Source organism: Lampris incognitus, chromosome 4 (assembly GCF_029633865.1).
Source record: "Lampris incognitus isolate fLamInc1 chromosome 4, fLamInc1.hap2, whole genome shotgun sequence".
Classification (NCBI taxonomy): domain Eukaryota; kingdom Metazoa; phylum Chordata; class Actinopteri; order Lampriformes; family Lampridae; genus Lampris; species Lampris incognitus.
Genome location: NC_079214.1, coordinates 58,377,315 through 58,391,255, shown reverse-complemented (window position 1 = coordinate 58,391,255; position 13,941 = coordinate 58,377,315). Strand labels below are relative to the sequence as shown.

Sequence of the window (13,941 nt, the reverse complement as noted above, 5' to 3'; positions counted from 1 at the left end):
AGCACAACTTTGGTGCTGTGAGTCAAAAAAGGAGAACAAACAGGCAGGGGGCACTCCTCCGGCGACACGTTTTTTTTTGTTTTTTGCCTTTTTTCCAGACGCGCCTTGGTGGCCCTTAAAACCAGGCTGCACAGACACCCAAATGGACAGATAGGGATTAATAACGCACGCTAAAGCGGCTGCCCCCCCTCCACCCCCCCCACCCGAAAGCCCACCCGACCTCTCCTCTCACCTCTCTCTGTCTCTGTCTCTGTCTCTCTCTCTCTCTCTCTCTCTCTCTCTCTCTCTCTCTCTCTCTCTCTCTCTCTCTCTCTCTCTCTCTCTCTCTCTCTCTCTCTCTCTCTCTCTCTCTCTCTCTCTCTCTCTCTCTCTCTCTCTCTCTCTCTCTCTCTCTGTCTCTGTCTCTCTGTCTCTGTCCCCAGAAAGAACAAGACAGAATGAAACCCGTGTGAAGAAATAGTCCCTGTGTTCACCTCTCTCGTAAAAGCCGGAGTTTCAACTGAGTATACATTTAATAAATTGGTGAATAGCGCGGTTGTGTTGGTAAATCAGTGGCGTTATGATGACGTCATCTGTTCGGGGATGAATGATGCGTTACTTTTAGTTACTTTTTCAGACCACGTGATTTCGGTGGGTCTGTTTCCAAGCTGCTGTAAATGTGTGACAACGTATTAAAGTTGTTTTTAAAAAGTCAGTCTCTCTGTCTCTGTCTCTCTCTTTCTCTCTGTCTGTCTCTCTCTCTCTCTCTCTCTCTCTCTGTCTCTCTCTTTCTCTCTGTCTGTCTGTCTGTCTGTCTGTCTGTCTGTCTGTCTCTCTTTCTCTCTGTCTGTCTCTCTCTCTTTCTGTCTGTCTGTCTCTCTGTCTGTCTGTCTCTCTTTCTGTCTGTCTGTCTGTCTGTCTGTCTGTCTGTCTGTCTGTCTGTCTGTCTGTCTCTCTTTCCGTCTGTCTGTCTGTCTGTCTGTCTGTCTGTCTGTCTGTCTGTCTGTCTGTCTCTTCCTCTCTGTCTGTCTGTCTCTCTCTCTTTCTCTCTGTCTGTCTCTCTCTTTCTCTCTGTCTGTCTCTCTCTCTTTCTCTCTGTCTGTCTCTCTCTCTGTCTGTCTGTCTGTCTGTCTGTCTGTCTGTCTGTCTGTCTGTCTGTCTGTCTGTCTGTCTGTCTGTCTCTCTGTCTGTCTGTCTGTCTCTCTGTCTGTCTCTCTTTCTCTCTGTCTGTCTGTCTCTCTGTTTCTCTCTGTCTCTCTCTCTCTGTCTCTCTCTCTCGTTCTCTCTGTCTGTCTGTCTGTCTGTCTGTCTGTCTGTCTGTCTGTCTGTCTGTCTGTCTGTCTGTCTGTCTGTCTGTCTGTCTGTCTCTCTCGCCGCTCTTATCTTGTTTATTGGTAAATTCCGCGTGGTAAGGTGATGTGATTGCTGGGGAAATGAATGCTTTATTACCTGAACGTGGCATCGTGTGTGAGCCATGCAGCTACAGGGGTGGGGAGGCCTGGCTGCTTCATTTTGAAGGCGGACGGGAGGCGTTCAAAAAAATCTATTCAAATCAACGGTTTCATATTTGTTTGTTTTTCTGTCGACCAAGAAGTTGTGTTTGTCCTTTGAATGCTATACATACCTGTTCTTGTGTTCAGCTGCGTGAGGCACAAGTTAAATATAGACTCACTGATTAGGTCTTTATTCTAACATTTACATGGTAGTCGACTGACATTGTTTTTTCACAATATTTATACCACTCAGTTTTACTTTCTACTTGATATTATACCACTCAGTTTTACTTTCTACTTGATATTCCATTCATCCATTATCCAAATCGCTGATGCTGCTCTCAGGGTCGTGGGGATGCTGGAGCCTATCCCAGCAATCATTGGGTGGCAGGCGGGGAGACACCCTGGACAGGCCGCCAGGCCATCACAGGGCCCCCCCACCACCACAGACAATTTAGTACAGCTGATCCACCTGACCTACATGTCTTTGGACTGTGGGAGGAAGCCAGAGCACCCGGAGGAAACCCACACAGACACGGGGAGAACATGCAAACTCCACACAGAGGACGACCCCCAAGGTTGGACTACCCCGGGACTCGAACCCAGGACCCTCTGCTGTGAGGCGACCGTGCTAACCACTGCGCCACCCCCTACCTGATATTAATAATACAACACTACCGTAAACAACAATAGCCCCGCGAGATACTTGAGCCAATGTACCGTGCATGCTCAGCTTACACCTGATGACTTCAGCCACCACTTGTGACGACTGACTGGTGACCACCGACAGCTGCACTGGAAGTTTCCTTCCAATGCATCACGGCAGTTACTCATTTAGTTTCACTCTGAATAAGCCTGCCTTATTAAGTATTTAGTGCGTCCTAACATTACAACTACATCGCACATCAATGGTGTCTGTTGTTGGTTCGATCTCCGCCCACAGAAGTGCTACAGTGGTCAACAATGTCTATTTGATTTTTGTTTTTTTGCTCCTGTCAAAGCCGTTGCCACACGTATCATGATGACATGTCAAGTCTACCTGCCTCTCAAGTTTACTATTTCCGATCGTCACCCCTGCAGCATCATCTGGATGCCGTAAAGCGTGTCACCATGCAGTCTTGTGGATACGGTGCTGCGAAACAGACTATTTTCTTTTCTTAGGATGGAGCCCAGCATGCCTACTCCGACTCTATCAGAGAGACGAGGAAAAAAGAAAACCGCTGTTTCACACCTCCGTCAGCACACCATTCCTTATGTCTGTCTCAAAGTATTTAAGGCATCGTTAATATGCTCCCGGTTATTTTCTTGCCCGGTGCGGGATTCGATACGGTGTGTACTGCACCACAAGGCGACGTCACTGAACGCTCGGCTAAAGGGTCAGACCCGTTAACTAGGGACTAACGTGTCTTATTAGTAGTTTACAGTCGTCACCCTCTCCCGGAAGCGCGCCCTCGCGCTTTGTCATTCCCGCGCTCCGAAGAGACTTCTGAGATCTGCACACTTCCGGATCCCACCGCTGCCACCAATGTAACCGGTTATTTTCTTGCCCGGTGCGGGATTTGATATTAGTAGTACTAATAAGACACGTTAGCTAGGGGCTAACGGGTCTGACCCTTTAGCCGAGCGGTTAGTGACGTCGCCTTGTGGTGCAGTAACACCCCGTATCGAATCCCGCACCGGGCAAGAAAATAAGCGGTTACAACATCTTATTCAAAAACATTACGACCCTATGTGAGGGGGGGAAAACACATCTGTTTGCTTCGGCAATGTCTTAATTCTCCTCCTCCCTCACGGGGGGGTCAAAGTGCACGGCCGGCTACCAAACAAAGCCTTGAAGTGGGTATGGATTCGATGTCTTGTTCGGGAACACGTGTTCCCGCCACCCACCACGCCGGCTTACGCCGAAACCCAACACTGACTGTGAGGCACTTGGGAGACATGTGGAGTGGTGTTTGCGGACATTGGCTACGTCCCTGTCTCCAAGGCGACCTCCCGCCACCGCGCCGGATAGTCTCCAAGCGCTGTCCAGTCGCCGAGCGATCTTGGTTTTCAAAACTCGAGGCCTGAGAACTCAGGGGTGGGAGTAAGGTAAAAAAAAAACAATACGTATAAGCTGCTCGTGTAATTTTTCTTTTCTTTTTTTTTCCTTTGCCTTTTCCTTCCACCCAAGGGAGGTAGGCTGCATCTTATCCACCGTGACAATGTCTTGTAACTCCCCCGCAGTTTATTTCAGTGCTCGGCTGGAGATGCGGTCGGCATGGGATTGCACTATACTATCTTCCGCCACCTCGACTCCCCAAGGGACATAAGCAAGGGGTCTGTTTGTAGATGGTGTTGTGGGGTAGCTGGGGCTCAGCGTTCAACACGATCGCCCAGATACCCTCCACTCCAGACTCACCCGGCCTCACTGGACCGGCCCCCATCTGCCGGTGGATTTCAAAACCTCCTGACAGACGGCAGGCAGCAGGTGAGGCTGGGGAAAATCACATCCGGCACCTGGAATATCAGCACTGGTGCCCCCCAGGGATGTGCGCTCCGCCCCTCAACTCTTCTCCCTCTACACAAATGAGTGCACCTCAGGTGACCCGTCTGTCTAACTCCTGATGTTTGCGGATGACACAACCATCAGTGGGGGCGGCACGGTGGCGCAGTGGTTAGCGCGGTCGCCTCACAGCAAGAAGGTCCTGGGTTCGAGCCCCGGGGTAGTCCAACTTTGGGGGTCCTCCCAGGTCGTCCTGTGTGGAGCTTGCATGTTCTCCCCGTGTCTGTGTGGTTTTCCTCCGGGGCTCCGGCTTCCTCCCACAGTCCAAAGACATGTAGGTCAGGTGAATCGGCCGTACTAAATTGTCCCTAGGTGTGTGTGTGTGTGTGTGTGTGTGTGTGTGTGTGTGTGTGTGTGTGTGTGTGTGTGTGTGTGTGTGTGTGTGTGTGTGTGTGTGTGTGTGTGTGTGTGTGTGTATATTGGCCCTGTGTGATAGTCTGAAGGATAAGCGGTTCAGAAAATGGATGGATGGACAACCATCATTGGCCTTATCCAGGATGGCGACGAGTCTGCATATAGATGAGAGGCTGATCAGCTGGTCCTCTGATGCAGTCATAACAACCTGGATCTGAACATGCTCAGAACAGTGGAGATGACAGTGGACTTCAGCAGGAGCCCCCCCCCCCCCACCAACAATGCTCCCCCTCACCCTACTCAACAGCATGGTGTCTACAGTGAAAACCTACGGGCTCCACAATCTCCCAGGACATAAGCTGGGCGTCTAACTCAGACACAACCATCAAAAAGGCCCAGCAGAGGATGTGCTTTCTCTGCCAGCTCAGGAAGTTCAACCTGCCTCAGGAACTGCTGATTCAGTTCTACACGGCAATATATCCAGTCTGTCCTCTGCACATCCATCACTGTCTGGTTTGGATCCGCCACCAAACCAGACAGGGACAGACTACAACAGACAGTTAGGTCAGCAGAGAAAATTACTGGTGCCAACCTGCCCTCCATTCAGGACTTATACATCTCCAATCACTGCAGACCCATCACACCCCGGTCACAACCTGTTCCAACACCTCCCCTCAGGTACAGAGCACTGCACACCAAAACAACAAGCTATAAAAACAGTTTCTTTTCTGTGGGCTGTCATTCAAATGAACGCTCAACATTGTCAAATATACTGTACATTGTACGTATACTGGTACGCTCTGTCATGTCCACCTACCGCAGGCATGTGTGTAAGTAACCTACTAACATCTATTTCAACATCTCTGGTATATTCTCTGCACCATTGCACTTTATCCCCTCTTATTTTGCCTGTATATAATCAATCCTTTTGTATATATATGACGATTTGTTGTGTTGTAGTGTTGTTATCCGCTGTTAAGTACACTGAGAGAGCCACGAAACCGGAGTCAAATTCCATGTGTGTGCAAGCCTACATGGCCAATAAACCTGATTCTGATTCAAATTTGGTATGGAACAGGAGTGTAGCCAGGTTCTGATGGATCCTGACAAATGGAGAAATCGGCTCTGTTGGTTTATGGATAAATGATGAGGGAGGAGAGGAACAGCGCCTAAATAACAGTAAATCTACACCAGCAGGTGTCATGAAAGCGTTCTCTCCCACGGCCCTGTTGAGACTCGTCCATTGTTGACCCTCTTCCCTCATCAGACTCCCTTTCATAACATCACACTGAGGAGCGTATTTAACTTCTATACTGCAAAGATTCAGTCTTTTCACAACAGAACTGCATCTCCGGCAGAGAAACTCAGGGCCCACCGGTTCAAGACCGGGGTGGTATCTGGCAGCTCCCCTGCATGAATGTCTGCAACTGAGTATTATGTTCGCCAAATTAAAATGTGCTTTGCCGACCTTGCTCGAACAAACAATAAGTTAATGGAGTTTTTTTGTATGCTGTATCAAAATGCCATCCATGGATGCTGTGCTGGATATGGTAACTCTAGAGAACCCATATCACCAGCAGCGAATACAGCCTCCAGCTAGTGGGAGCCTTTTGCTGTAGTTGGTACCTCTTCCTCTCATGTTAAAACATGGTAGACTTCTAAAGTCATGACATCAATTCGAGCAACTGGAGTAAACACAAACTGAGTAGGTTTTGCACTGATCGAAAAATTAATGGCACTGTTGGATCCTTTTCGATCCTTTGTGCCATATTTATAATATCATGTTGGATGTTGTAAGTAGAGAAGAAAAAATATAGAGCAAAATACATATGGTTTTGGATGTTGTGTCATCCCTCTTGGACAAAACTGTCTTTTTCTTTCCAAAAAAAAAAATGGACTGGACCAAGCCTGCAGTGTGACCTACCAAAAAAGGCTTTTTGGGAAAAGAAAAACAATTCTGTGGGCCCCATAAATGTGTGGACCTCACCCCTGATTTTCACTCCTCATAATGCTCCCATTTTAATCCTTTCTTAAAAAAATAAAAAGAAGGACGTAATACCAGCAAGTGATACTGTTATGGTGGTGGGGGAAATGGGAGAATCGGAGGTGCTATTTGTGCTGTGAACACACAGAGACAGTGACACAGATTATGCTAAATTGGGTAACGCTAGGGATATTTCAACTTGTGTTATGGGAACGTCAAGGTTCCCTAACGACAGATAGGGAACTACTATGTAACTCTGGCATAATCCCGAGCAATAAGCACGGAGCATGGTTAGGGGCATGCCTTTTGCATCCCTGTATATGTTCAAGTTGTGTTGAAATACAGATGGATCTGGGATCCTATATATGGACACCAAAATGAAGACACACTTTAAAGGGAAATCCGTATTTTTTCCCACGAGTGTCCACTATCAGCGAACATATTATTAATGCCAAGCCTGCCTACCCGCCCTGAAGTGGCATAGCCAGTTGAGCATTGGTGCTACGCCTTTATAATCAAGAAGGGGGGGGGCTTACATGTAGTAAGGGTGGGGCACCTTCTACTGGTTTGTTTACTGAAATAAAGATTCTGGACCAGAACAGAGGTTTTGAAAGCCTGGAGTCTCAGCCCCTGGCAAAGCGGTCGTTCCGCAATTGGTGTAGTAGACAACTCTTCCCACCTGCCCCTGACACATGATGGTCATTTTTTGCTATGATAAAGTAAAAATTGTACTTACAGTACCTTTACATTTCTATGAAATTCACTATTTTCAGCCTTTTCACGGTTTGAAAGTGTGAACAAGATGACGACGTGGAAGGTGATGGGTGGGAGGAGGGCTGCTGCAGTAGCTCTCCTTATCAAAGAGAGCTTTAGTAGCTTGCTAGCTTGGGTAGCCTCTGCTAAGGAAAGAGTCAAGGATTCTCATAGAAACCACATCGGGTGGAGGACTCTTATAAAAAAAAAATCTACTTTAAATAACACGACCAGAGGACGGTGGATGTCTGCAGTATTGACTTGGATCACTAGCTATATTTCACACAGTTAAAACCTGTGCCTATGACTGGCCAGCTAATAGTTGTATTTCTTATTGTATTGATTATTGAATACAAAGCTGAACTATTCGACACCAAGAGCGACAACAAGCTGTTAAATGCTCTAGAAGTGTTAAATAATGAAGAAGCTGATTCATACTCAGTGTTTTAGTCGTTTCCAACAAGCTCAATCTGAAGGGGAGCTTGGGTTGAAGTGCATTCAAGAGATCAGAGTCATGGATGTCAGCTTTCTCCTCAAGTGAGATTCTATTGCACTTCTCTTGGTAAGATACGTGGCCTGCATATCACTTGATGAAATATTTTAAGTGTTGAATTTATTAATTTATGAGCTGGGCTAATAGTTTTCACTGTCGTTTTCACATACCAGCAGTTTTATAGGTTGCAATTTCTAATTTAGAGTTTAATGCTGCGTTCAAGTATTTTCTAAACCAATCGAGTGGATTCACTTCCAAATGTCACTGGTAAGGAGAGAACCAGTTCTCATATACCCAAGTCGAGCTTGCATTTATCCAGACTGCACATATAGAACATTTACCATGAGCCTAACAGACCAGCTAATGCCAGGCATCAAGTCAGTGCAGGACTGGATACCGATTTGTTCCTCTGATGTGGTATTTCTTTAGGACAAAAAGGTAAAAATAAATAAAAGGTAAAAAAAAAGGTTTTAAAAAAGGTAAGAAACTGCTCAGTCTTTTATAATCACACACGGCACTGCATATCATCAAGCTGTGTGGTCTACAGCCATGGTTTGTCAGATATATACATCCTAGGCAAATGGAAAAGTATGTGATTAGTTTAAACGCCTATGAGCACTGTGTCTGAAAAATAACCCACAATGCAGTAGCGCTCCAATACTATTCCCATGTACGTCTCACTACATGTCAGAGGCTAAATAAGTGCTTTGAGTGGCTGTTGCAGCTAGAAAAGTGCTATAAAAAATGCAACTTGATTGATGAGTTTCGGAGTATCAGAGTTGAGCCCCTTTCTCTACAGACACCACCCACCCATCCATCCATTCCATCCATTATCCAGACTGCTTATCCTGCTCTCAGGGTCGCAGGGATGCTAGAGCCTATCCCAGCAGTCATTGGGTGGCAGGTGGGGAGACACCCTGGACAGGCCACCAGACCATCACACAGTGCTGACACACACACACACATTCATACCTAGGGGCAATTTAGTATGGCCGATTCACCTGACCTACATGTCTTTGGACTGTGGGAGGAAACCGCCGCTCCCGGAGGAAACCCACGCAGACACAGGGAGAACATGCAAACTCCACACAGAGGACGACCCGGGATGACCCCCAAGGCTGGACTGCCCCGGGGCTCGAACCCAGAACCTTCTTACTGTGAGGCGACCGTGTTAGCCACTGCGCCACGGTGCCGCCGCAGACACCACCCCGTCCCACTTAATTCTATTCTTTAATCTAATGTAGGCTGACATAGCCTGATCACATTGTTTTAGCACTCATTAATCTTAATTTCGTACTTGACTGCATGCAGGCACGTGTGCATGCATAATGTGTGTAGATGTTGTACGTGGGTATTATGTAGTATCTGTGTTTATGCGATGAGCATGACGACTACTCGAAACTTGGTATGCTGCACAGAGTGCTTCTCTTATGTCTATGGCTTCCCCGCTACTTACGCTAAATTCATAGTTGGATGGTATAAAATCGCAATCGTTTCTCTGTTTCTCTCCGTCTCTTTCCCACTTCTGGATTCCTCCGCATCTGCACAAGCCTTTTCTTCTTCTTTTTTTTCCCCCAGATCCCCTGCGCTTTGTATTTTTTGGAGAGGAATAGAGGTCAAGGAGGAAAATCAAATTAGACTCTCAGTTGATCAGGGCAACGCAGGAGAGAGCTTGCTCATTAAGCAGTTGAGCCCCCCCCCCCCCCGCTGTGGAGTCATTAGGGCCATATTAACCATGCACTACCTACCATCCACGCAACCTTCTCCTTTAAGCAGCCGGAGAGAGGGAGAGGTGGAAAAGAAAGAGATTGAAGACGAGAAATGTGACTCCTATCAAATAAACTTATCGTTAAATTTTAATCTCAATATATGAACGATAAATCACGCGTAACCACGTAAAGCCCTCCATCTCGGCTCGTAAAGCATCACTAGAACTGTCCGATCCGGGTCTGCAGGCCTACACAGCACGTGCATATTTTCAGAACGACAGGCTGAAACTTTAATTGTAGTGAAAACAAAATGTTTTAGCCACAATTACACCATCACTGAAACACTACATCTTTGTGACCTCCCCTCACATCACTGGCCCTTGACGTATCAGTGTAACCAACCCTGATGTTTGCCACTCTTTGGTCAGCAGACAGAATTAATGTCTTTATTTCTGCCACAGCTTCACGCACCCATATCCCCGTCTACCACTTTAGAGGTAATGCATTTTGATGTCCGTCTAAAAGTCTGAGTGAAGCGTTCGCAGCTGGGAGGCTAGCTAGTGTACGGGGTCCATCAGAATTCATTACAGTCAAGTCGGGGGGAGGATTGGGATCTCCAGGTGAAGCGGCCTGCAGAGGTGTCACTCACTGAATCCCGACTTCGACTCAAACCATCCCCAAATGGCGTCGAGGAAATCGCACACCCTGTCAGAAACTATTAAGCCTCTGTCACAGACCCAGACTGCGTCAGTCAAAGTTTGCCAGTATGTAGTATGTTCAGTATGTAGACGGTAAAGAGAATATATATTGCTCAGCTCTTAAGAGCTGTTGCAGTCAGGTTGGTGTTGCATGAATACGAATGTGGATATTGAATTATCAAAAACAAGATAACTATTATCGCAAATGAAATTCAATTCCCCTATGATGTCAGCGTTCTTATTTCCCACTGTAATGGGTACCCATAAGGCCTTTCTGATTTCCCGAGGCGGTATTGCTCCCACATGTCAAGCTGTGTTGGACGTATCAGAATAGAATCAGGAGCAGCATTCAAGCATGTTCAAACCTAATGTAGGCTATTGTCATAAGACACCTCGCTGCACTACTATGCATGATAGTCAAGCTGCAAGAGACTCTCGCTGAAGCACTGTTGTCTAAGATGACAAGAGCTCGGGGAAGTGTGTGTGTGTGTGTGGATGTGTGTGTGCTTGTGTGTGCTTGAGCATGTGCATGGAAAATACTTATCAGCATACAGACTGAAAGGGAGGCCATTGTTGGAGCGAGATTAAAGGGAAATTCTGCCACTTTTTATGTGGCTGTCCAATCAGTGTCGAGGCAAAATGCAGTCAACTGAAGCAGCAAATTCTTCAGTGCGTGCTATATTGACCAAGAAGTCTGAGTTCTCCAGGTCCCGGAGCCATGTCGGCAGTGCCGGGACGCATAACATACGAGATTCGGACACCCAAACCCCAAATCCTACCAAAGCCCGCCCAGCTCGTTGAGGTGGGTGTTTCTTGTGGTTCTGTGTACAAAGAATGGCGTCTTAAGATCTTCACTCTTCCATCACAAATCTGAAAATTTGCAAAGTGGGCCCGTGCATAATTATGGACATGCAGGTGGTGTACTACACAGAATAGATGACTTCGCACAGCAAAAAGCCCAAAGAGTGTGCCTATGATGTAAGCAGACCTTATTTATTTGACTAAAAATCAACCTACACACAAGTTTTGTGTTTATAAGGCCTATGCGTAGATATGAATAATGTGCAGGTGCACCGTCACCGATGATATTTTCATCTGTTGTGGTGCTCGAACGCCAGATTTTGTTTCGTAGGCTGGTCTACCACTATCTTGGCCTTGTTATTAGGACTCTTCTTCTATAGCACGGCGGTCTGATTTCTTAGTAATCGTTTCATTTAGGTGTCAAGTGTGCGGCGCATTTCACGGTTGCCGGTCATTTTAAAGTTGCGCGCTTTCACTTCTTCCATTCTCTACTGACATGATGTTGTGTTACGTCTGACTGTGACAGGCAGGCCAGGGCCCACCATCTTGCACTTTGGCCCGGCGCTGTCTTGTTATGCTGCTGATTAGAACAACTGCAAAGAGAGAGACAGAGAGTCTGTCTTTCAGTCGTCTCTTTGTTCGGCCGATGTAAAAGCAACCACAGGTACCAGATAAATGGTACACAACAAACATAGTGTTACAGTTGATAATTGTTTTGATGTCATACACCTTATAAGTCTGCTTACATTCCTTTAGATTAGCACAATGATTGCAAAAGCCACATTTGTAAGTATCCTTCAGTGGTCAATGAAGCCACGTCTTTTTTATCATTATTGACAGGGAGATGACTTGGCACATTCCCTTACTCCGTGTATTGATGATATTAATCTATGGATGTCAGAGAACTTTTTACAACTGAACAAAGACAAGACAGAAATACTTATTTCTGGTGCAAAGACTCAGAGACAGAGAATTGCAGATCATCTCAGCTCTCGGTCTCTGGAGTGCAAAAGCGAAGCTAGAAATCTTGGAGTGATCATAGACACAGTGGCGGTTCTAGACCATTTCAAATTTGGGGGGGGGCAGGCTGGGGCCACATGCGATTTTAGGGGTACCAAATATATTAAGCACAACTGTTACATACCACCACCACCCCCATAGGTTTGGTTCTCCAAAAGACAATTGCCACAGTTAGGGGTCCGTCACCTAAATGGTTCAACTATACAACATGATTTATTTTCTGGTTCCACATTTATTATTTTTTTCTGCCTTACCAAAATATTCGCCACAGTTAGGGGGCCAGAGGGGGGGCAGGCTTAATATTACGGGGGCACTGGCCCCTCTTGTCCCCCTTAGAACCGCCACTGCATAGACAACAGTCTAAATTTTAAGAGCCACATCAATCACCTCACAAGATCAGCCTTCTAACATCTTAAAAACATTCCAAAACTAAGGGCCTTTCTATCAAGATCAGACTGTGAGAAATTAATCCACGCATTTATAACAAGTAGACTAGATTACTGTAATGGACTATCCACGGGCCTCCCCAAATCAGTTGTGCACCAGCTACAGTTAATTCAAAATGCGGCAGCACGTGTTCCCACTAGAACTAAAAAGTATGAGCACATTACACCTGTTCTTAGATCTCTGCATTGGCTCTCCATCAGAACTAGAATCGATTTAAAAATTCTGTACCTGTATACAAAGTGCTAAATGGCCTTGCACCGCACTATATGAAATATGTGTTAACTACGTACTTACAAACCAGCAATAACTCTCAGGTCCAATGGCAGTGGTCTTTTAACCATCCCTCGTGCTAGGTCTAGAGCAGGGGAAGCTGCGCTTTGTATTAACACCCAAAGTAGATGGAACGCCCTGTCTGAGGACCTGAGAGAGGCCCCCACACTGGACACATTTAAAAGCAGGTTAAAAACCTTACCTTTTAAAACAGCCTACAGCCAAGTGTGTGTGTGAGTGTTTAATATAATTTGCTATTTTTATATATTCTGCTCCGATTGTTGTTCAGTTTAATTAATCGTGATTATGGCCCTTTTAATTTATTTATTTTAATAACTCAGTTTTAAACTTGTCTGTACCTTTATGAAATCTGCCTGTACCTTTTTTTTTGACATGACTGTAGTCTTCTTTTTTTGTGAGGGGGAAATATTTTATTGTCTTATTATGTGAAGCACTTTGTATTACATTTGTTTGTATGAAAAGTGCTATACAAATAAAATGGGATTGATTGATCCAGATTTTTTATTTGGTGCAGGCAGTTGACAAGGGATTGTGGGAGGAGCTGAGTGGATAGTTCAGTGCTGAGATACAGCTGCATGTCATCAGCATAGCAATGGAAGCGTAAACTATGGTGGCGGATGATCTGACCAAGGGGGGGCATGTAGATGGTAAAGAGGAGGGGTCCAAGCACAGAGCCTTGGGGCACACCTGGGCTGACTGGGGCCGGGGTGGAATTAGAGTCTCTGATGCTGAAAAATTGTTTCTGGGGAGATATGACTGGAACCAGGATAGCGCTGCATTAGTGAGGCCTAGATATTCAGATAAGTGGTTGAGGAGGAGGATGTGGGAAACAGGCTGCAGAGAGGTCCAGGAGGATGAGAATACTGATGTGGCCAGAATCAGCAGTGATGAGGAGGTTTTTTGGTGATTTTGATAAGGGCGGTCTCCACGCTGTGGTGTGCTCTGAAACCAAATTGAAGGGGTTCATAGAGCTCATGGTTGAACATGTGCTGATGGAGTTAGGCAGCAACTGCTCTTTCCAGGATTTTACTGACAAAACGAAGGTTGGAGATCGGCCAGTAGTTGGTGAGGTCATCTGGGTCCAGACCTGGCTTTTTGAGGATAGGGGTGCCTGCGGCCATTTTGAAGCTGGATGGTACCATGCCAGATTCCAAGAGGAGTTCATAATGTCCACCATGATGGGGCAGAGGGGCAGAGGGAAGGAAGACATGCCTTGACGAGGGTTGTGGGCACCGGGCCCAGAAAACAGATGGAGGCCTTGGCCATGGTGACCAACTTAGCAACTTGAGGAGCATCTACAGGCTGCCGGAACGAGAGGATGCTGGCGTGTATGTTGTCGCTTCTCAATCTGAGTAAACTTGTGCTTCTGTTTGTGCT

The 13,941-nt window shown here is 46.3% G+C and overlaps 1 protein-coding gene across 1 annotated transcript in view; it reads right to left on the bottom strand.

Annotated features, from left to right (window-relative positions):
- Positions 1 to 13,706, bottom strand: part of spon1a (spondin 1a) — a 177,135-nt gene extending 163,429 nt beyond the window's left edge. Inside the window, exon 1 of the mRNA XM_056279385.1 lies at positions 13,599 to 13,706. Within this exon, the coding sequence (XP_056135360.1) occupies positions 13,599 to 13,706 (108 nt within the window). The remainder of the gene's footprint in view (positions 1 to 13,598) is intronic.
- Positions 13,707 to 13,941: the final 235 nt, after the last annotated feature.